Here is a 23,749-nt window from a genome sequence, read left to right as displayed (position 1 = left end):
GTCTCCCCCTGCAATCTCTGAGCTTAATTGAAGCTATTGGACTCCTTAATTTCCATGGACTTTATCTCAGTGCTCTCAGTGTTGCTCACAATTGGGCTGACACCTTGACATCAGCCCCTTGTTGTGATGCACGTGGGGCCATTTTACAGCTCTCCTGCACACATAAAGGGCGAGGCCAAAAGAACACATTTTCTTACCAACCTGTTGACAAAACCAGTTCAAGCCCCTCTGAACAATAACTGCAAGTGCTGCTAGAGATTTCTATTGTCCTTATCACACCAGACCTCAAGTCACTTCTCCTGTAATCCCTTGTGTGCAGACAAAGCAACAAGTCCTCTTTATGAGATCACACAACCCTGCAGAAGGCCAGAAGGAGAAATAACAGCTCGTAGATTTGCACTAAAATGGTGAAACTCTGCACATGGGCTAGATTTCAGTCCCAATGTACTGCATCATCCCTTGGTTTTAGAAACAACCTTGTGGAAATCACTGCAACAACAAGCTGGAGTAAAGCAAGAGATCTGCAGCATCACCAAGGGTCTGAGACAAAAAGGGACTGAGACAAAAAGTCAGGATGTAGCCACATTAATATTTGCCTCTGCAAATGTGGAGGCCAAAATGTAAGTGCCTAAAGAAACAATGGCAGGAGCTATCACTGCACTCTGAAATGGCCAGAACAAGCACCTAAGTGAATTTATGAGATTGTAGGGTTATTGGAAAACTATGGACAGCAGTATTTGGCTCTTAGCCCAAACTGCAAGGGGCTTAAAAATGCAGCTGGAATTAGCTTTCAGCAAAAGCAGCAGGCCCAGGATGAGGAAAGTATTCTACTCAATGACATGTGCCTTGGGTCTGACCTCTTTTCATCACATGCCATGGGCCTTTCCAAAAATTAAATTAAATCATTTTACCATGATGGAAAAGGCAGGTAACACATCCCAGTGCATCAAAAAGTTCCTGCACATCTCTTTGCTCTCTTTTGCGTTATCAGACACATTTGCTGGAAGGAGGAGAAGGAGCTGTCAGTGTTTTCCTAGTTTCACCCCTCAGGTAGCCCAGACAAGTCTGCCTGCATGCAAGGAGCACTGCAGACAGAAGAGGCCAAGCAGGAGGACAACGTGTCAGTGGTCACTTTTGGGTCACCTGCTCCATGGCCAGCTCAAGCACACCCTGCAGAAGGGACCTCTTGGAACAGTATAACATGAGGCAAAGACACTCATCCATCATGGCATTTTCTCACATCCTGACTGAGCATCCCAAAGCTGCAAACACAAATTATCCATTGCAACTGCACGTGCTTCTAGCACCAAAGTCTCTCTTAAAGTGTCCACCCCAGAAATATATCAAGACCGGGATTCCAAAAGATTTTCAGAGTATGGGATTTGTCTGTAAGCAGAAAATTTCATCATTCCTTTATTCCAAACCTCTTCTGGCCTGCTGCTTTTCAAGTTGTCCCTGCATGCAGCTATTCCAACACCTGGAGGCAGGACCTTACCTATAAACTCCTGGGATGAGACTTTCATTCCAGCTGCCTTCTGCTCGGAATGTCTCAACATTTCCACTTCTTCTCTCTGACTACACAAAACATCCATGATGTATTTTAAGTAACTACTTATGTCAGTACACAGCAGTTAGTGAGACCCCTGACTCCTCACTACAATATGAGCCTCATCAAACAATCCTTCTCTCTCTGTCCAAGCTCTTCCCAGCTTGACATCGTCACAGAACCCATCTTTGGATGTACTCAGGCTCGCAAAGAGGTTCTTTTTCAAAAACTTCAGGAATAATGCTCTGAGTTATGTTCACTGTCTGTGCCATGAAGCTGGCACACACCACAGATTTCAGCTCAGGAGCCAGCATGGGGCAGCTCGGCCGAGCAAATTTGGAAACGGAAATTGTTCACACTGTGGCAGGATGTGAGCAGACACAGTGACAATTGGGAAAACCACCACTATATGTAAAAAGACAGAGAGGAGGGAAACGTAAAGAGACCTGTACCTGGGAAGAGCTGAGGAACAAATTCCTAATATTGCAGCAGCCAGAAATGTCATCCCTTTCCCAGGCTGGGGCACGCAGGCGCCGGGAGCCGGCGCTCGGCTGGGCAAACACAGATGCAGGAGCTGAATGAGAGCACAGTCAGCCCCATCTATTTTTAACTGGTGCAGAGGAAGCTTTTACATTTCATTATGAAGGCAAGACAAAGTGTCCATCAGTTGTGCTGAATTTGTTCACTGGACGGGTGGGGGTTGGAGCATGTAAAGCCCCCGGCCCCTGTCTGAGGGACCAGCAGCTCTAATCCCCCCCCAGTCTGCTCACAGCTGCACGGGTCAAAGAGTGCAACAGCTGAAATGCACTTTTGATACATATGCTGAGGGTTGCCCCAACTTACCCTGGGGGTTTCTGCCTGGTGATTTCCATTAAGGCTGACTGGTGAGATTCACTGCTGGCATAAATGAGCACCAATCCATCAAGATCCCCTACATTTAGCTCAGCATGACGAAATAAACAGTGCAGAGGCATCACAAGCAGACACTGGCAGTTGGATCTGGTGACCTCCCAATGCCACTTTGATCCCCTGGACAAAAATCTGTGGATTTGGCAGCAGCAGCACCTTTACTTGCCAAGTATGTTGCTTGTGGCAATGGGGAGGAGGGGAGTGGAGGGAGGAGGCAGGGCTAGGACTAGGGCTCTCTACCTCCCCCTTCTTGCCCAGACAGGGTTACAGCTCTGCAATTTAATTATGGGATAATTAATTTCCTCTTAAATATCAATTTCTGCTGCTGTCCCCACACATATATTTGAACACACTCCCTCCCCAAAATGTCAGCAGCAAGAAAACACTTGCTCATGGGGCATCCCAAGGAGAGGAGCTGTGTCACTGGCCAGGTGGCCACATAGCAGCTCAAACTTTGTGTGCTGGCATTTGGCCAGGTTGTGAAAGGAAAAGGCTCAGCCAGCTATTGAATTCCCTGCATCCATCTCCCAAGCAAGCCACTCAAACATCTGCTGTCATACATAAACATCATGTCTCGGGTAAATCCACAGAAGACACAAGCAATGACACCTGTCCTGTCCATCCTGACCTAGAGAGGTGCTTAAAATGTTCTCAGCTACCAGGGGAAACCACCAGCCTCAAAAAACAAGGTTTGGCACTAAACCAGCTCTCCAAGTTCCACTTTTTCAAAAGTGTATGCACATCCAGAACATGCACACACATGACAACATGTTGCTCCTCTCTGCCAAATAAGCATTTGTTAAAATCCTGCATTTATTACACAAACTACAATCCCATAAAGGGGCTCAGAAGCCACCAACAGTGGGCATCTTTGGATGTTTTTAAGGGAGGATTGCCTAGAGGGTGAACTGCTTTCTGTGGCCTTCCTTGAAAGGAGAAAGAGACACTTCATCTGTCTTGTTCAGAAGTAAGAGCTGGCATCACTCAGAGGAACCCTGCCCTCATCACTCACATGAAATGTGCCTTTAAGAGTCTTTTTTTCCCCAGCTGCTACAAAGGCAGCTCAGGGTGATTATTTCAGTAGAAGTTTATGCTGTTATGTGGAGTCAGGCAAGAATAATCCCTTATAGTCTGTCATGGTCCAGGCACTGCTCTCACTACATGAGATGAACACAGAAGTTCATAAGCAAAGATTTGCTCCTGAGCATTTCAGCTGAAATTAAAAAAAAAGAGATCTAGAGATAGCAAACCCAGAAATTATCTAGGTGGGGGAGGACAAGATCACAAGTAATAAAATTTTTAACCTATTGCTCATGAACAAGGTGCTACCAAGCTTTGCTCAGGTCCATGGGAAGCTGAAGAGGTTAACACAGAGGTCAGCTTTGAAAACAGTTTAGTATTTCCTCACCAGTGTGTTACTTTGCTAGTGATACTACCCAAAGAACAGTAAAATCTGCTGCTCTGTATTCATATACATATGCTCACAAAGGACATGGGAATGCCTGTGCCCACTTTGAAAACAAGCATGGAAAGCAAAAGAACCCCTTACCCGGTTGTCCTCTTGAATCTCCCAGTCACTGGAGAAGCTCAACATGTGCTGCGCCTGTGAGCAGTTTGAAAACTGGAAAAGGCTGGCAAACATTCTTCTGTTCTCCTGGGTGTCGGGGAAAATCGCCTCCTGGAAGTTGACTCCATGTGGCAGGAGGATGTAGTTCTCATCCATTCTGGAACACAGATTGCAGGGGCAGCCCACTGTGAGAATGAACAGCACTCTCTCTCCTGCAGAAGTCACCTGTCATCCTCCAACCTGGCTCAACAAAAAGTCACACAGACTTTTAGCCAGCGAGTGGCTCTCAGCTCTCCCGGCACCAAAATGACAATTTCTACCACAAGGACTGGATCAGGCAGCAGCAGTAAGGACCAAACAGGCTCCTTCCACCCTACAGATACCTGTGAAACCCCATGAAGGACGCAAATCTGTATTTTGGTGCCATAGTTTCTACTGAATTTGCATCACTTTGCCCTTGAGCCCAGAGTTTAAGTACTCCTTCAAGCAGTCAATAAACAACTTGTGTCAATAAAATGTGTTTAAAGATGTTGCTGCAGACTAAGCCCTAGACAGCATCAAAATGACTTTTGTCGCGCATCCAGTCTAAGAATATACCAAGTATTTCAAAACAAGCCACTGAATAGTATTTCGCAAATGCTCTCGAATTGAAAGGTCACGGAGATGGCTCTGTTCCCACATTGTGGTTTATTTTCTTATTCTTTCGATGAGCCCAAAGTCAGGGTCTGGATGGGACTCGGGAGAGTCGATGGAAAGCTATCGGGTGAGTATTTGGGGATGGGTTTTAAACTCCCATGCAAAACTTCGGCAAACAGGCGCTGGCCTCTCTCCAGCTCTGTGACCGTCCCGCCGTAAAAACAAAAGCAGCAGCACACACGAGCTACTCAACAGCAGCTCCCTGTGCATGTGCTGACCGATAGTGCTGGAATACTATGGGAGTTTGGTGTTCCCGGCTTTTCTTTCCCTGTGAAACTGTGGGTGGAAGCGCAAAGGAGAAGGCGCTGCGCGGAGAGCGGCAGCGGCACGGAGCGAACCCTCCGGGCAGGGGCGGGCGCGCATCCCCCGCCCGCGGAGATGCCCCGGAGCTGGGATGCGACATCCCAACCCCTCCTCGGACCCCCCTACCCCGGGACTCACCGAAGGAAGAAGAAATAAGCGTAGCCCTGCATGACGGTGTGCGAGTGGCATGAGAAGTAGCCGAGGCCGGTGAGGTTGAGGCGGGAGCCGGCGGGCACCTCCAGCATGCTGCCCCACGCCTGGTCGCACAGCAGCTCGATCTCGGCCGAGTAAAAGAGGTCCCCCGCTCCCTGCTGGGGACTGCCGGGGGGGCCCCTCTGCCAGGGCAGGTAGTTGTAGGCGCCGTAGGGGTCGGGGTGCAGGGCCAGCACCCGCGCGTACACGATGATCGCGGCCAGCTCGGCCCGGCAGCCCTCGCTGAGCGGCCGCCACTCCGCCGGCAGCTGGCAGCCCCCGCCGCCGCCCGCCCGGCCCCCCAGCAGCAGCACCAGCCCCAGCACCAGCACCGGCACCGGCACCGGCAGCGGCAGCGGCGGCATCGCGGGCGGCTCCGGGCCGGGCGGGCAGGGGAGCGCCGGGGGTCAGGGGGGCTGGAGCGGGGGACAGACGGCCCGGAGGCTGCGGGGGACCGGGGCTGGGCGAGAGCGCGGGGAGGCAGCGAAGCGGAGATGCGAAGGGGTGGCGGTGCAAAGGGCGGGAGAGGGGAGTGGAGGGTGCCAGGGGCGGATGCACAGAGGGCTGAGAGCCGGGCAGGCAGGAGTGAGAAGGGGTGAAGATGCAGAGGGTCGAGGGGCTGGAGATGCGAGGAGCAGAGATGCAAAGGGGAGGGATGGGGAAAGGCAGAGATGCGAAGGGGCAGAGAGGCAAAGGGGTGGGCTGTAAGTGAGAGAGGTGCAAAGGGGGAGGTGAAAAGGGAGGGATACAAAGGGGAGGGATGCAAAGGCAGGGTTGCAAAGAGGAGGAATGCAAAGGGAAGAGGTGGACAGGACGGAGACTGCAAAGAGGGAAGACGTAGAAGAGCAGAGATGGGAAAGGCAGACGTACTCCGGGCTGAGTGCAGCTGCTGCCAGACTCCCTGGACCCGGGGTGAGCACTTGGTGGCACCCAGGGCTTTGAAAGGTGAAGGTGTGGCTCGTAGGGTTTTGGAAGTGCAAGGGTCTCAGTGGAGCAGGGGGAAGTGCACAGCTCCCCTAGGAAAGAAAATCCTGGGAAACTTAAGATGCGTTTGTGTAGAAACTTGTAACTTTAGCCATCCACTTCTCCCACTTCAAATGAGGCTGGAGTAAAACTTGCAAGTGTAGGGGACTAGCTCTTCCTAGCAGCCTGCAATCAGTTTCCAAAATACATGAGTAAGGTGAAAGCCAGGTCTCAATATATTTTGACTTCCCACTGCTTCATCCTAGAACAGCTGATGTAGCTTTTTGGCAGATAGCTCAAACACTGACCCTCTCCCCACATACAAACTGCTGTGGAGCTTCTCCCAAAGATCCCTGGGGGCCTTGCACCACTCACAGCCTCCAACAGCCTCTTTCTATTTCAGTATTCTCCTTTACCCACATCTGATCTCACTTGGAATACTAGTCAGGAATGGGCATGGGACACTTAAAATCTTCTGGAGGGTTTTTTTTTTTTTTTTTTTTGGTATGAATATCATGGAGACACAGTCACAGCTAAATCTCTCCCTGGCTGTAAAGGTTACTCAAAGTCTGACAGCATGTCTTGGCTGGTTCCTTTAATCTCACCCTCCATCTGTCTCCATCTGCTTCTCCAGTCCTCTACAAGGACTTGGAGCTCTTGGAAGCAGAAGGTGCCTCTTTGTTCCACGTTCATGCTGCACCTGGTATAGGGGGGTCCTTGTGCAGGACTGGGGTTCGAAATAATGTGCAAAATAATGAATCATCAGTTGAATAGTGCTGAGTCAGCTTCATAACGGTGAGACAAAACAGCTTCAGTGACAAGAGTCTTCCTCTGGAATAGTTTCATCAGTTTCATCTGTGTGCTGAAGAGTTTAACAAAGTAGTATTCAGATTTCATGATGGCAAGATGCTACAATATATTTCACCACAGCTTTATGCATGGACAGCAAAGCTGGTTCTTGCTAAAAGATAAACAGATTTTGATTTTTTTTCCCTAAAAAAATTCAGAATGACAGAGTTTTTCTATTTTTTCCTGTTTCTCAAAGATCAACAAATTGCTTCAAACTTTCAGGAAAAAAAAATTTAAAGACAATTTTGATTTTTTTTTTAAGAAAATACCCTCAAGAAATCCCAAAAGACCAACCAGCTCAGTATTTCTTTAATGTTAACCATTAGGAAAAACTGCTTTTTTGCTTTAGAACCTGAAGGGACAAAACTGTGGTAGAGAAGGTTTCAGAGCCTCTTTCAGTAGGTTTTAGATAAATAAATTAAAAAATAAAGAGTAAAACAAAGAATTGAGGCTGATGTTGACTTCAGATAAATCTGAGGCAGGTTTGGAGGCATTTTGTGCAATCCAGTGTAAATGGAGGTTTTGACATGAACCTCAGGTTTCTATGAGAAATAGTATCTCGAGATATTGACAAAGAATAAAGAAAGAAGTGCTGCAAGTGGTGGGAGAGATGTTCAGTCCATCCAGGGTGGTCTCTCCATGTCTGTCCATGTCTTTCCCAGTGGTACAACCTGGCAGCTTCACCCACATGAATCTTGGGGTCAGTGTGGGCAGCAACATGTGAGTGTTTTATTACTTCAGTGCCACTTCTCTGGAGGCAGAGCCCCAAGAAGCTGAAGAGATGTTTGTAACCACAGGTTGGTTGGTTTTGTCCTGGGAACCAAATTCTCATCTTGTGTGAAATGCAGTTGCTATTTCCTCTGTGTATACATACAAGATTGATATCTTCTGGGTAGAAAAGCCTCACATTTAACCTTCATCTCTGCTTACTGCATGTTGCAAGTAAATAATGGTCAACTGTCCTCAAATCACTTTGGACATATCTGATCTAAACTGCCATCTGTTCTGCTGTTCCTCACATTTCATTTAGCCACCACAAAATACAACATAATTTAGCTGGGAGGGAGGACAGGCATCTCACAAACAAAATATGGAAGACTTTCCTTAATGCTGCTATTAATAGCCTAAACTGCTTATATTTGATCAGGGTGTTTGAATCAGTTAGCCAGCTCAGAAAACACAACAGCATTTGCTGGCATGCTCTGGTGCTGGCTGATGCTCTCCAAATTGCTTTTTGGGGGTGATTATCAGAGTGTGGATGCAAATAACTCATGTTCTGTGGGATTTCTCTGTCATTCTGCAGAGTGGTCATGTCAGCATTTTGAGGATACAGCAGGCATCCATGGAGTTGATTTTAAAGCTGAATGAGCTGATGGGGGGTCTTAGCCATAACCCTGAAGCAGAGACAGTAGGTGTGCAAATCTACACATAAAAATATCTCTTATTTGGAAGTGCCTGGTTTCCTTGGCCTCTTCCATTCGTGTTTGCTGGTGCTGTGGCCACTGTCACTGTAAGGACTTGGGGTGGCTCATTTTCTCCCATGCCCTCTGTGACAAGTCCCCAGCTGAGACCTCTCCCTGTCAGGGGTCTCTCTGGAGATTTATCAGTGTGTAACCTTTCCTTCCCAGACCAATAAGCTGATCCCTTTGCTGTTTCAGTTAATTAGCAACTCAGATGGGTATTTTGGTAAAGAGTTCAAACTACCTACATTCAGTGATTAATGTGATTTTGTTCTTAACTCTCTGTCCACAGAAGCACCATCAATTTACTTCTCTCTTCCTTCATTTCTGAGGTAGTGAAAAGTAACAGGAGCATCTGAATCCGTTCCAGGAGTCCTTTCTCTTCCAGCTCTAGATAACGAGGAATTAGTGACATGAAGTAAGGATTTAAAGCCCTCCCTGGAGACTGCATCCTTCAGATCTGTGTTTGCTGTTTCTCTGCAGGGATCCACTGGCTGATCTGAGATGTTCTTCAGTGCAGTGTGAATGCTTTTGTACTGTGAACTCAGCGTGGGTCTGACAAGTGCTGTAGCCAAAACCAGCTAATCAGAGGAGCACCAATAGAGCCAATTACTGCTCAGGCTGCACTTTCAGCCACTCATGCATGTGCCACAGTTATTCATTCACTTCCTCTGCTGAGATAGTCTTGTAGACTTTGAGACAGGCTCATGATTTTCCCAGGCAGGAACTCTTCTTTTTTTTCCACATATTTTTACAGATATTTAAATAAAAGGTTTCTCACCCTGGGCTATGTAATTTTCTTTGCTTTTTCAGTGGCAATGCAGGTGATTGAAATATTTTAATGAAACATTGCTCTGCTCTCTCTTTGCGTCCAAAGAATTGACTGAGTTGAGCATTAGTCCAGGTATCCAACAGGAGAGCACAGTGCTTAGTCTGGCTGCCTTTCTGATGGGTGTAGGTGATCTGAAACCTCAGCCCAGCTGGCTTTTATTTATATATCTGCAGTGATTCCTTTGTAGTCCAGGGTACAAAATATCAAACCCAGAATTTTTTTCCTCCCCATGCACTGCTCTTTAAACTGGGTGACCTACAAAGATGAGTATTTGGCTGTGCTAGTGTCCCCACAGGAAGAGATGTTTTTGTTAGCTTCTTCTATCTATGCATCTCTAATTTGAGTCATTCTTCTCATAGTTTGACATTTGGTCTGTTGTATTTAACTATTTTTCTACCAGTAGTGGGCTGGCTGATTCCTATTTAAAAAAAAAATCACATTCCCTGGCCATAGTTGTTCATGTTTTTTCTTTTGAAGAGTAATCACGACCATGAAGAAACTGGACCTGTCTTTTGGGATCAGCTGGGAATACATTGTTGTCTCAAAGCATTTGGAAAGATTTCTTTTATGCACAGCAGTAAAAAGACTTTCTGTAATATCAATTGGAATTCAAATAGAAAAGTGAGTAGAAGGATCAGGTAGTTGGTATAGATGGAGATATTTGGCAACACCTTCACTGTATCTTTCTGCCCTTTCTTTTCCTCTTTGGCCTTTACACTTTCCACTTTCTATCTTCACAGAATCATAGAATGGGTTGGATTGGAAGGGACCTTAAAGATTCCCAAGTTCCAACCCCCCTGTCATGGGCAGGGATACCTTACACTAGACCAGGTTGCTTAAAGTCCCATCCAACCTGATGCTGAACACTCCCAGGCATGGGGCATCCACAACTTCTCTGGGCAACCTGTTCCAGTGCCTCATCACCTCTCAGTAAAGAGTTTCTTCCTCATATCTAATATAAACCTACTCTCAGTTTGAAACCAATCCCCCTTCTCCACTCTGCCCTCACTGTGCTCACTGAGCCCTGCTCTCCTTTTCCTCTGCCCTGATCTCTGATTCAATTCAATTCAAATTGAATTCAAATTCAAATTCTCTCACCAATTCAAATTCAGTTTCCTTTGGATCTGGACCTCTGCCCTGTTAGCTGTGTTCTCCTACTGAAACTCCCATCTTAGCCTGGTTCCCTGACATCTGGGGACATCTGGTCCTCATCTCAGACCCATCATGTCTGAAGGGGAACTGTTTTTCTCTTATCCATCACTTGGACTTACAACCTGGATGACAGCCTCACTTTAGACTAGAGAATAGAGACCTCTCTATTCTCAAGGTTGTGTCGACACATTTGCTGTAGCCCTGTATCCCAGACGTTCTCTCTTTCCTGCCATTTCACACAACAAAGATGTTTTTTTGTCTCATGCCTGGAGTCCTGCAGCATCTTTTCCTGGGCAGACCCAGCCTTGGCCCACCACTGCCTAGCCAACTTATTGCCACACCCAGTCCTTTTCCAGCTCACCATGACTGGGCATGTTTACCTCCCATCTTTTTCCTGGGTTCCCTTGGCTAACTACCTCCTCCACCCCATTCACAGCAGAGCTCTGAGGCAAGGACTTCCTCAGCTCCACATTTCTGCAGCATCTGGTTCGTGAGCTGTGACTGCAGGTCTGAGAATGAGAATAGCAACAACATGCAAGCTGATTCCAGCCCAAGTCAGCAGAGGCCAGAAGTTGCTGTGCTCATAAGTCTGTTCATAAATCAGTGTGAAATGTGCTGTCTGAACGTTGCTCCCAGTAGACACACATCTGCATAACACATACCACTGACACAACCGGCGATGGGAAAGATATCCAAACAGAGCATTCCCACAGCTGGGGAGAAAGGAATAAAGACATCTAATTCTCCTGTCCCTGGGGTGAACCCTGGCTCAGGTAAATGCACTTTTTAAGCCTCAGAGGTTTCAAAGGCAGAGGGACTGTTACGAAATCTAACCTGTCCACAGTGATGATGTCACCCAGGGACTCCTGTGTCATGATCATTACTGAATTTAGAAGAAGAAAGTGGAAGACACACAATTCTCACTTTAAAATCTCAGGTGGTGGAGAAGATAGGTCATCCCTTGGTCAGTTGTTCCAATGCAAAAATCTTGTGCTTTTTCTCCTCCTGGATCTGCCTGGCTTCAGATTCCATCCATAGGTTCATGTCATGCTGTTGTCTGCTGTGTGGAAAAAAAAAAAAAAAACCCTCTTATTTTTCTCACCCAGCTTTGGCATTTATAATCCAATATAAGTACTCCCTTGAATAAATTGAATACACTTTCCTTTGCTTGGTGGCAGGATAACTGGACATTATTGTAGCTTGATTGCCCCAGATTTTTAACATTGTTTTCTTCAGCAGACACCAGAGATGAACTCAGGATCATAAAGCCTGGTCTCCAAAGAGCCAGGGAGAGAGCAGCACCACCAGATCTATTTTGTTTTCTGTTCTTTTATCCAAGAACCACATTTATTCTGCTAGCCAGCATTACACAATTATGGAACAATTTTCATTGGTTGCTCCTGAAGAAAAATTATATTGGCAAAGCACAACTTGCCCTTCAATCCAAGCTTCACTTATCAAGTGAAGGCAATTCTGGCCTGGTTTTGAGCCAGGGCAATAATCCCTCCAGCACCCAGTCACTCACACTGGTTCTCTTCAGCTGCAGGATCACAGTAGAGTGATGAAGAAAGTGATGCTTACATATCTAAGTCCTAATGTAACAGTCATATTGTAGGACTTTGGCTTCTTGTCTGGAAATAAAAAGATAGAGATGTGAAATGTTTTGTCTTTGCTCAAGTTTTCTGGATTTGTATCTTGTCCCTCCTATGTTTCTCAAGAGTTGAATTTTCTTCAGTTTTTGAATCACAGCTGGAGGTAATGTTTGACACAGTCTTCTTCAAGAGTGAATTTAGTGCACTAAGCAGTAACAGATTGCTGGGCCTGACTTCTGCCTGTGCCCCCAGCAGAAGAGAAGCAGGACACATCAGAGCTGTGGGAAGGGATTGCCTTTCAAAAGGACCAAGACACTCCCAAACAAAGCCCACTCTGTCTCTGTGAGTGCAGAGAAGATGTGCAGGTAGATCCAGCAGAGACAGGTCATCAGAGACAAGAAATGTCCCTGTGCAGCCTTTCTTCCTTCATCACTCAGAAACCAGCACCTGCCCTCAGAGGCTCTTGTGTAGAGCCCCATAGGAAATGAGAATCATTGCTCTCAAGCTATTACTGCCTGAACAGTAATAGGCACTTGTGTACAGGAGGCTGCCCATCCCCGGCTTGGGATGATCCCACATAGACAAACATTTCTTCTTGCACTTCAGCTGGACAGAGCAAAAAGGGGAAAAGGGCATCTTATAATGAGAGACCTTGGCACCATGTATGGTTAATGCAATTGAACTCACTCTCTGCTCAGTTTTCACAACTGGGTTCTTACTCTGATGAGTTAATTCCCTTTGACGTCCCTTCTGTCCCTCCCCTGCTTTCATTGAGTCTAAAATAACCCAACTGTCCATCTTGCTTATGGAATTACTGAACTTTTAAGAGAACACAAAGTGCTCTCCCACAAGGATTTGGGATTAAACCTCTCTTGTTTATGTTAAACATAACATCTTAATTCTTCCACTGCTGGAGGGCAAATGAGTCCCCACAACCCAAAAGAAACCTGCTTTCAAGCCTGTAGCAAAGGTCAGTGTGATTTGTTTCTCATTATAGATGTTCTTTCCAGTGAAGTTGTCTCATGGCATACGACAGTTCTATTACAAAACACCTCTATATAATTTAAAGCATTTTTATTTAAAATGTTTTCCATTATAAACTAATAGATGCTTAATTTTCAGCACAATTCTCTTCTCTCAAACTGCACTTATCAATGGAGTACCTGATTATCTTACATGGGATGGGGTAAGGAAAACAGCTGCTTCTCATCCCATGTCTCATTCAACACCCAAGGAGCTCTGGATTTGGAGTGTGGAATCCCACTGAAGCTGGTATTTCCTTGAACTGGGTCTGACTTCAATCTCCTGGCTCTGGGACTGTGTGTGCCTCGTGTACAGATGTGCATGCACATCTGGATGGGGACACTTGTGGCAAAGAGGGGCAAGGCAGCACAGATTACTGAGTGATTACTGTAGACTACCATGGGGTTAGAAGTGCCCCTGCACCCCAGAAAACCCCACAGATGAAGGGATAAGAAACAATGAGGGGTGAGGCAGACACAGGGATGCAGAGCCCAGGAGAAAGCTAAAAACAGTGGGGAAAAGGCAGAGGAAGTGGGAGAAAGAGACTCAAGACAGGAATAAAAGGGCAGTAAGGAAAGTAGCTTGTCAAGGAAAAATTAAAGCAAAGAAGGAGAAAATGAAGGAATTAAGTTAACTAAATGAAGAGTATATGGTAAAACTAGAGAAATAAGGACAAAAAAGTAAGGGAAAAAAGAACAATGAGAACACTAAACCTTTTTTTTTAACTAACTGGATGTGTTCAGTGTCCAAACCCCATCAGAGAAACCTGTACATCCCCACAGGAGCTGTCAGACCTTCTGTAACACCAGCTTTCACTCACACTGGCCAGCTTGCATTGCCTCTTGTCCTGCAGAAAGCTGGGCTTAGCCTGAGTGCCATGCCCTGCCTCATGCCCTCTCTCAGCTGCTCCCCATGCTCCTGACCCTCCTGGAGCCAGAGAGCTGCTGTGCCTGTCCCAGCAGAGCCCCACCATCACCCCCAAACCACCTTTTTTCTCATGGGCATCCCTGCACCTACTTCAATTTCTGGGCAATTTTAAATGAAGTACCAACAGAAAGGAGGTGAGTTTTCCTGTCTGGGGTGGCCTTGTAAACTGTGTCCTTGACAGTGCAGGGTCATAACCTTCCCACCAACTTCCAGCAACACTCACATAAGATGTGACCTCTCCCCACAAACCACCTGTTCCCCAACCACCAGGCAGCAAGTTTCTCTCTTTAACTGCTGCTGAGAGGGCATCAAATCACCTAGAAACAACTCACAAAATGAGTCAAGGCCCTGCTGTATTAGCATAGGGGCTTTGTATTTTTCTGCCTTAAGTAGGTCTTGTTCATCTCTGCCATGCTCTAGAATAGAGCTCTATCCACAGAGCAGCTGACATGAAAGCACATTCCCCCACCACTGTGCAGGAGGTTTCTTTGGATTTTAGAAATTACCCTTTGCAAAGGATAAGGCTACACTTAACCCAGTGAGTTAACCCAAGCACACAGCCAAGGCAGTGAAATGAGCTCTGATCCAGCTCCCTCATGGAGAATCCTCCTCTTCTCATGGCAATCAACTGGCTTGGTGCTGAGCACAACTGTCCTCCTGACTCAAAGGAATGTCTTTTCTCCAGAACTGGGTCAGCAATGCCATCAACATTCATGAAGAATTCACTTGATTGCTTGTGATGAGGGCAATGCTGCTGATGGGTTCCTATTGGTAATTTAGTTCTGCCCCCAAGTTCCTTGGCAATGAGATGCTCACACACACCATCAGAATGGCAGAGGAGGAGGAAACAACTCCAGAACCTACCTCAGCTGAAACTCACCCACAAACTGCTGATGACCCAGTGGCAGGGACTGACGGCCGTGCTCTGTACAGGGATTGTTGCACTTGCACACATGCAGTAGCCAGTGCAAAGTCATAAATCAAGGCCAGGACAGCTGTCCTCTGGCCACCATTTCAGGGGCTGGTGACACATGTATAAAACAGGTGCTGTTGGAGCCAGTGAAGGTTACAAGGTCCAGCAGCAGCAGCCAAAGTAAATGATTTGCTGGATTACATGGCCTGTCAGCAGAGCTGCCTGGCTTCTCCTTGGATTGCATTAATTGTTTGGCCTGAAACATCACATTTTACATGCTCATCTTGGGTGAGATTTCTGTAGAAAAGATTTCAATGCTCTCTTCATCACAGCAGTCTAAAGAGTAATGCCTTTTTTCTCTTGTGTAGGAGACTTTTTTCCTATGAGTAGAGGTAAGACTTTTGTATCTGGCTGAAACATGGGGATGGAGAAGGAGATTGACTGGAAGGATAAGATCTGGGGACAAAAATGCCAAGCCTGGTAGGTCACATAGGTACCAGCTTCTTACTTCATAAAAGGATTGTGAATTCACATCCAAAGTCCATTCAGGTGTTAATAGTTCTGCCTCCCAGGTTCTGCCTCCCAAACGCTTACAGATTCAAGGATGGGATTTCAGGACATCTGCACACTGAGCAGTGAAGATAAAACATAAATGCTCACTAGGAGGGTACATTCCAAACTGCTGCTCATGGCTCAGCGCCCTGAAGAGACAGCAGGAGTTCTTGTGCTACTGAAGATTTAACATTACTCATTTGCATCTACGTGCCCGTAGCACTGAGACAGAGGGAGAGACCTTCTCTGCTCATCCCATCTCCAACGCAACAGTTAGAGCAGAGCTGCTTTTCGCCGATAACCTGCTAAAAACCCTGCTGTACAGAGGTGAGCTAGAGCTGGGCACAGGCAAACCTGAGGTCCTGAAGCACTTAGGAATGACATTCATAATGTAGACAGCCCAAAGAAGTTGTCCACTTTATTTAGAGAGTCAACCAACAACAGGAATTTCTGGGAATAAGAGTACAAAGTCACTTGCTCACAGCTTTCCCATTGCAGCCCTCCATCCTCTCACCATGAGTTCATCTCCGAGCTCTGTCTGCTATACAGGTGATAACAACCACAGGGGAAGGTGAACTATCCCTTTCACAGAGGTGCATCTTAATCTCTAGTTTGGATTAAATATATCTCAGCTGCTAGAAACAGCTGTGAAAGATTTTTTTTTCTATTGTTTTAAAGTGTGATGCATTCCTCCCCTTCACCATCCCCTCATGAAGGGAGAAAGAAAAGCTTGGATAAAAGCCTTGCTCCGGGGCAAGAAAAGATCCAAACTGCAGTTTTGCATAAATCTGTCACTTTGAGTCCCCTGAGAACAACTGCAAATGTGAAAAATGGTGGAGTAAAGCAAGCACAGGTGTTAACTCCTCTTTTTTATAATTGTGGGGAGAAAAAAAGGGAGGAAGCTTTTTCTTGTGAGTCGTGAGCAGCCCCCTGAACACAGTGCCTTTCACTCAGCTTTATGCTTCATTAGCTCTTCCATAACTATCTCTGTGTCCATGAAATCTTAGTTCTAAACCAGAAAGGAAATGGGGAAGTTGTCCCTTATCAGCATCTGCTGCAAAATCTACATTAAGCTCTTTTGCTGCTTCTGCTGTTTTATTCTCTCTCTAGAACAATTTGTAGGGCTTTCCCCCCCTCTCTCTTGCTTTTAAACACTAATGCATCAAAGATTTTCTGAGTTTGGCTCCTGCGTGGGAGGGCAGCCTCTGAGGACGCTCAGTGATGTTTCACCCCAGGGCCAGCTTTGCATCCTGCATTAAAATCGGCTCTTTAACTTGCAACAAAGAAACACTGTTGTTACAAACACTTCTTCTGTCCTCCATCCTTTCACCTCCAAACTCTTCTGCAACAAGTGGCCAGATTTTGCTCAGGCAAGTGGAAGCAGCTGTGGGGACTGAGCTCCACTTTGCTGCCGGTGCCCTGGTTGCGCCCAGCAGGACTGGGAGCACCTGGAGGCAAGGGCTGCCTCCTCGGTGGCACCTGGATTTGGGGCATGCGGCAGGGCCCCCCAAACCAGCGGGAATGGCACAGGCACCTCCTGCTCTGCATGGGGCTCCTCCTGCCCCAGCCATCCCGCACAGACCCCTCTGGCTGCAGCCCAGCTCCACAGCCCTACCTTTGTCCCTTCATCTTCCCGGCTTTCATTAAACAGGAGGTGTTTTCGTTAAGGCTCCATTGTGCAGAAGGAAATTGCTTTTGCCACTGCAGTCCCGAGGGCTGTACATTTCTCAGGCAATTAGACCTTTATCAGGCTCAACGGTGTAGAGATAAGGATTGTCGAATATCTGTTGGCTGACACGGACTGGCACAGACAAATAGCTTAATTAATGTAAGTGAAATGCTTTGAAGTCCTTTTTATTCTTCTTTTGGCCTGTTTTTGTTTGTTTGTTTTGGGGAATTTTTTTTATGTTGTGGTTGTTTCCTTGTTTGTTTTAAGGCTTTGCCCAGTTAATTGGTAAAAGTACATTTGGAGTAAATGCAGTGAAATTGTTTAGAACACTGTTGGGTACCACTAGTAACAATGTCTAAGTCTGGCAAGCTGCTGTCTCCATCCATGATGGACTTGGTAACCATTTCCCTCCTGTGATAGTCTCAGGAGCACAACCTGATGGGACTGGAGACCAGATTGCTCCCCACTTCTTCACACTGAACCATGCCAGGACTCAGGGTGCTGAGCCAGGAGAGAGCCCAGCTCTCACTCTAACACTGGAGAAAGCTGCCCACACCAGGTCATCTCTAATCCTTCTCAGCTATAACCCAACAGTATGTGGAAAATGGTTCACCCACCAAGGGAGTTTTGTATTACAGTGCTGCGCTGCTTGTGCTGGAAGCCAAATTAATAGTAAGGTTTGGCCAAGTTCTGCATAGGTTGAAACCTGATTTTTGACTCAGTTTCTGTCTGACAAAGAGCACGATTTTGGCATCTCCATCAGCAGCTTTGTTTTCCGGGCTGTTGCTCCCATTCCACCAAACAAGGCACAGGTGGCCTGTGCTCACACTGAGGATACCTGTGGATCTTGTGAGCCGTGTCAAGAGCATTATATGGGGTTGAGTTTAAACAGATGAAAAGTGAGAATTTGTGGAATTTTGGCAGCCTGTACAATTAATTTGCAGTGCCATAGGTAGGATGAATTCCAAAATTGTGGCTTTTCCTGGGGATGTGCAGTCCAGGCTTATGTACAGCTCTGCCTATTGTGTGGTGACTGAGGGATCACACTGAATCACACCCAGAGCTGAGCTGCATGGTGACTGGAGTTTCTCATTTCAGTGTTCTACCAACCCTCACTGAAACAAACAGGAGGCTAAACTGATGTCTTTAATGTGATTTGGGTTGGCTGTTGAAACCCACCATTATTTGTGATCATCTCTCTTACATCCCTCTGAAATCTAAGAAACTTACTATGGACAAGTGCAATTATATACAGATATAATGAACATATGATTAATACTCCACAGTTTACATCAGAGTTCAGATCTCTCTTAAGCAAAAGATCTTTTTCTGCCCAACATGTGGAAGATATAAGACAATTTTCCAAAAGGAATTCTTTGATTCTTAAGATCGCTTCCCTCCTGGTTCATCTTTCCTTAAAGGCATTTGAGAAAGTGATAAGTTCTGGATGGACTGGGAATTGTAGAACATTTTATGAAAGAGAAATACATTTTGTGAAAGATAATTGTAAGACGGCAAAAGCTAGCAGGAGCTGGAGTTGGGACACCAGAGTGTAATTCTCTTTCCTGCCTCTGTGGCATTTTGGGCAAGTCACCAAAAGATGACTCTTAGTCCCACTGTACCCCAGATTCTCATTTGTAACTAGGGATAACACCATTTTCTTTGATCACGGTGCTGTGGTGAAGAAGAGATCCTGGAGTATGATGATACTACAGTAGTGGGGACTACATGAATAAAGCTCACATTGCAGGAAAGACCACTAGCAAATTGAGGAAAAGAAATACAGCAGTGAAACATTCAGAACTGCTAACTGTGTGTTTAAAGGTTTGGGAAAATGCCTAGAGCTGTAAGTAGATGCCAGAGAAATTAATTATGATAATAAAACTTCTGGGAAGAGGTAGAAAAGCTGGAATGATCAAATCATGTGTAATTATGAAGACTATTTTCTGTCTTCTTGGTAACACAGAGCTGCAAGGAATGTGTGTGTTGCCTCCAGAAATGTGAGGGGCCAGGATGTCATTCTTTCAGAAACAAAACAGACAAGAACTGAAAAGGGGAAAAAAAAAAAAAAAAAAAAAAAAAAAAAGGAAGAAAAAGAAGATAAAAGCCAAACCAAACAAATGCCTCACAGGTCAATATGCAGCAGCCGGAACTTTGAAAGGCAGCCAGGGGAAATTCCCTGCAAAGCTTCCCTCTGCTCACATAGGAATTCCTTGCCCCAACCTTTGTTTGGGATCAGCTGAATAATGCTATATGGTCTTATTTTCCATTCCAGCTGTACACCTCCAGGCTGCACACATCCAAGAGGATCATCAGGGACAAACAAGCCTCTACTTTTCTTTCCTTTCCTCCGGCCCTTGAGCTCATGGCTGGAGATCCATGTTCAACCTAATGGTCTCTGCGGGAGCCACCTTGGTCTCAAAGAGTGATGGGCAGCACCCACAAGACCAGAAGTGGTTGCTGCAGCTGAGAGCTGTGCAATTGCTCCTTCACTGATATATTTAAAGACAATATTTGCTGCTCACTGTAAAAAATTGTTCAGAAAAAAATAGCCCTGATGGCAAGTTGGCAGCACAATTACTTAAACTTTCTGTATAGACAGTCCGGGTCACTGGTGATTGCTTAGGCTGTGCTGTTTCAAGATGAATTAATTGCCTCCTGGGTTTCCCCTGGCTCTCCAAGGATTTTCTGGATTTACACATACTGCCAACTGCTGCACAAAGAGTCAAAGGAGAAAGACAGAGCTTGGAGAGAAGATACAGATGGGTCCTATCTAGAAAAGCTTTTGCTTCTGAATATCATCATCTCTTCGTGCCATAACTCTTGTTGTGTTGCAGGCCATTGAAAAGAAATAATAAAAAAAACACATTGCAAGCCATGTAAATAAAATACTTTGATCTTGTTCTGCTGTTTGGGAGAAAGGCTACAAACTCCACCCTGCTGAAATGCAGCCCTAGCTGAGCTTTTCATAAACTCACTCCTACAGGCTTCATCCAAATAACAAACTGGGTCCCCATCTGGAGTTTGTGTTGTCCCTTTAAAGTATGCTTTGATACACAGTAATAGGATTCCCCCATGCACCAGCTCATAATGTTTTCTTGATTGTTCCCCCTTACAGAGAAGACAGGCAGTTTTTACTTCCTGCAGAAATGGCACACAATTCCTGATGGGATAACTTGGTGCATCACACAGCTCATCCTCAACACACACCAAACAGCCCTGATGCAGTGAGTGCTCAGCACCACCCCAGAGAGCTGTCCTTGTGGATGCTCCCATCCCTTGGCAATATTTTAACACCTTTAAATCAGGCTGTCTGCCTCCTCACACTACTTAGGACTCAGAGCACTTTTCCTAGACACACTGCAAAAGGAACCCAGGAGATTCCCTGAAAGAAAGGACAATTTTACATGGTATTTTTTTTATCTGTTGGCTCTGCAGTGATACTATCATGCATCTCCTGGATTGCTGACACCTTGGCATTAATTCTCATTGAATTCCTTTGCCAGCTATATCCTGCTGTCTCATGATTTATGCCTTTACTGATATTCTGCCCCATTAAAACAAGACTATCTGTCAGAGAAGCCCCCTCTTCTCAATATTTATGAGCACACTTGAGCTAGAGATTCCCAAACCCAGTACTTTTAAAGAAGATATCATGTAGACAACTTTCATAAACTGCAGAAGCCACCAGGGTGATATGACAATCTGATGTGACATCCTATTGCTCAATGGTTTACTGGGATTAAGAGACCCTGTCCCTTAAGCACTGTGTAATTTCACTATGGGTGTTAGGAATTTATTGCACTCTTTTCCAGAAATGGCAACATTTCAGTGAGGGGATGTTGTGGAGCATCACATTCTCTCACATGAGTGGGGCTCTCACCCTGCATTGTGAGAGTATCCAAATGCCCTTCAGAAACACTTCCAGTAGTGTGTTTATTGCTTTTTTTTTTTTTTTTTTTTTTTTCACTCCCCAAGTTAAAAGCTCAGACTCTTTTCTTCTTTGTGTTCTTTATATGATCAGCTCTCAATAAGTACATGATTTATGCTTTAGGATGAAACCTGGAAATAGCACACAGACCCCTGGAGAGTTCATTCCTACAAACCAAAGATGCTTTCAAACCATTCTGCCTGATTGCATCCTGATACAGGATGATTCAAGAGAGCAATCTTTATTTACTTCTGCCACTCCTTTGGTGAGAATCATGACAGCACAGCACAGGGGGGAGCCAGCTGTTTGGCTTTTTTATTTTATTTTGGTATTTTTATCCCATTTTCCACCTCAGCCTGCACCTAATTCTCAGATATATTAGCTCAAGCCAGGAGTAACTGCTCTGATTTCAAGTGAGATGGGGTTTACTCAGCTGGCTGCCTACTTTGCTCAATTATTAATGTTGGAGCACTATTGATTTTGCCTCTCTGAGCTTAGTGGTGAACAAGTGCTGAAAAATGGAAGTGGCAAGCACAGGAACAAGGAGAAAACAGCACATTCCAAAACAGTTCAGTCACCTGAAATCCAAGTGGTCCATGAAATACATTAATCTGTGTAAAATCATTTCCATAGCAATTATTTTTTTCTCTCTCAAATTCCTCTAGTTACATTCACTCAACATTACTCCTCTTTCCCAGGTTCAAGGATGAGATGTGTCTGGGGTAATGGCTTGGGCAAATGATGCCTTTACAGGAGCTGGCTGTAATCTAGGAAGTTCTTTGAGATTTGTTATGTAGAGATAACATACTGAAGAGCTTACAAGGGGCAAAACCAAAGTAATGTATTAACCTAGCTCTCACTGTCAAACATAGTCTTCCCCTGTTTAATCCCAAAATGTACTTTACTGGCTGCAGTCTCAGGCAGCCCAAAATCTTAGATGGCCCTCTGCTTTCAAAAAATAAAGGAGAGAAAATGCCTCTTGAGAAGTTTACCTCCCTGAGGTGTCCTGACCCAGCCCTAAGTTCACATATCCTATACAAAAATCCTCCAGGACCCTAAAGCGCCTTCCCATATTTTCTCTCTACTCTGGGACAGAGTATTGCTGCCAAAACTCACCATGTCCAGCTGTGACTCCAGCAGCAGTGTGTTCAGCTCAGATTTGGTCTCAAGGAGCAACTACTGGGGCTTTTAAATAAGAGATTTGTACTAAATTCCCACCCAGAGCATGGCCTATAAAATAGGGGATGGTTTCAAAGGGAAAGTTATCAGACCAAGAAAAAAACTTTGCAGAAAATAGAACTCTCTTGTGTATAGATCTATAGGGTTTTACTACAGCATCAGGGGGAACTCAGACCCTACAGTCACTGTGCTATTGAAAAACTGCAAGTAGAAACAATCTCTCAAATTGAAACCTTGTTGGGAATAGTGGCAGTGATATTTGATATTAGTGATGTTTGACACTGGGCTTGATTCAGATTTTGGCACAGGTCCCTTCCCTGGAGAATGATAGGCTAAATCAAAGCAATGGGACCTGGACAGGAACTCTGTCATTTAACCCTACTCTGACATTGCAATGCTAATAAATTCATAAGGAAAAAATAATGTAATAGTCAAACTAATATTATCTTCATTTATTATCCTAACCCTTCAGTGAGAGCAAGTGCCTAAAATTTTTTAAATTTCCTTCCTCTTTCATTGTCTCTTGAATAAATGAATAGACAGAAGTAGTGATGTAATTCAGTCAAGCACAAGACTGACTTTTCTTTCTCTTAAGCACAGAGTTGAGGCCAGGTATCCTTTCTCCTTTGTACCCTCTAACCCAATGGCCAACCAGAAAAATCAGGTAGCTAGGGAAAAACAGACATAAGAAGAGATGGCTGCGAGTGAGACAGTAAACACCATAGCAAGAGGGTGGCTGGGCACGGGCTCCCAAGGGAAGTGGTCAAAACACCAAGTCTGTCTGAGTTCAAGAAGTGCTTGGACAACACTTTCAGACACATGGTGGGATTCTTGGGCTTGTCCAGTGCAGGGCCAGGAGCTTGACTTGAAGATTCCTGTGGGTCCCTTCCAACTCAGGATATTCTATGATTCTGTGATAGGAATTACTGCAAAGAAACTGCCTGGGTTCCTGTTTGGGTCTGCATCATGTCCTGTTCACCTTGAGGGAGCTGAGCAAATGGAAGTAACCACAAATGTTTACCTCCTGTACACTATATTATCCAATAATCTACCCAAATAAAACAATATCCCTTTACATAAGACAGCAAAGAAACAAGTAAGTGAAAATGAGAGGAAAAATAAAACACATATAAAGCAAGCAGCAGCTTTGAGTCTACAACCTGTGTGTTAACAAAATATTTCAATAGGCTATTTCTCTGTCTTCCGAGAACTCAGCACTTTTTATAGCTGACTTTCTATGACACCAGCTTGTTCCCATCTCTGTAACTAGCTTATTGCAGCTATGATAATAATTGATCAAATTGTAAACCTGATCATAAGATCTGCTCCCTCATCTGCTTTGTTCCTTGGCTGGATGTCACTTTAGGAAGCAGCAGGGATTTAGAGTGGTGGCTGTCTGTGGCATCCATCCCCTCCCTGACTTGCCTGAGGCTGCCTGATTCAGGAAGTGGTGCAGTCTGACTCCAGTAGCTGGAGTAGCTGGATACAGAGCCT

At 45.4% G+C, this 23,749-nt stretch overlaps 1 protein-coding gene across 3 annotated transcripts in view; it reads right to left on the bottom strand.

Moving 5' to 3' along the window:
• CCDC3 (coiled-coil domain containing 3) overlaps nt 1-5,847 on the bottom strand; it is a 44,309-nt gene extending 38,462 nt beyond the window's left edge. For all 3 annotated transcript variants that reach the window (XM_053943949.1, XM_053943948.1, XM_053943947.1), the window contains exons 1-2: nt 5,160-5,847; nt 4,005-4,179 (exon numbers count right to left, since the gene is read on the bottom strand). In XM_053943949.1, coding sequence (XP_053799924.1) covers nt 4,005-4,179; nt 5,160-5,578 — 594 coding nt within the window. In that variant the 5' untranslated portion in view covers nt 5,579-5,847. The remainder of the gene's footprint in view (nt 1-4,004; nt 4,180-5,159) is intronic.
• Nucleotides 5,848-23,749: the final 17,902 nt, after the last annotated feature.

The sequence above is a fragment of the Vidua chalybeata genome, chromosome 5 (assembly GCF_026979565.1).
Source record: "Vidua chalybeata isolate OUT-0048 chromosome 5, bVidCha1 merged haplotype, whole genome shotgun sequence".
Lineage (NCBI taxonomy): Eukaryota > Metazoa > Chordata > Aves > Passeriformes > Viduidae > Vidua > Vidua chalybeata.
Note: the sequence above shows the minus strand (reverse complement) of the source record. Positions and strands in the feature narration are given on the sequence as shown.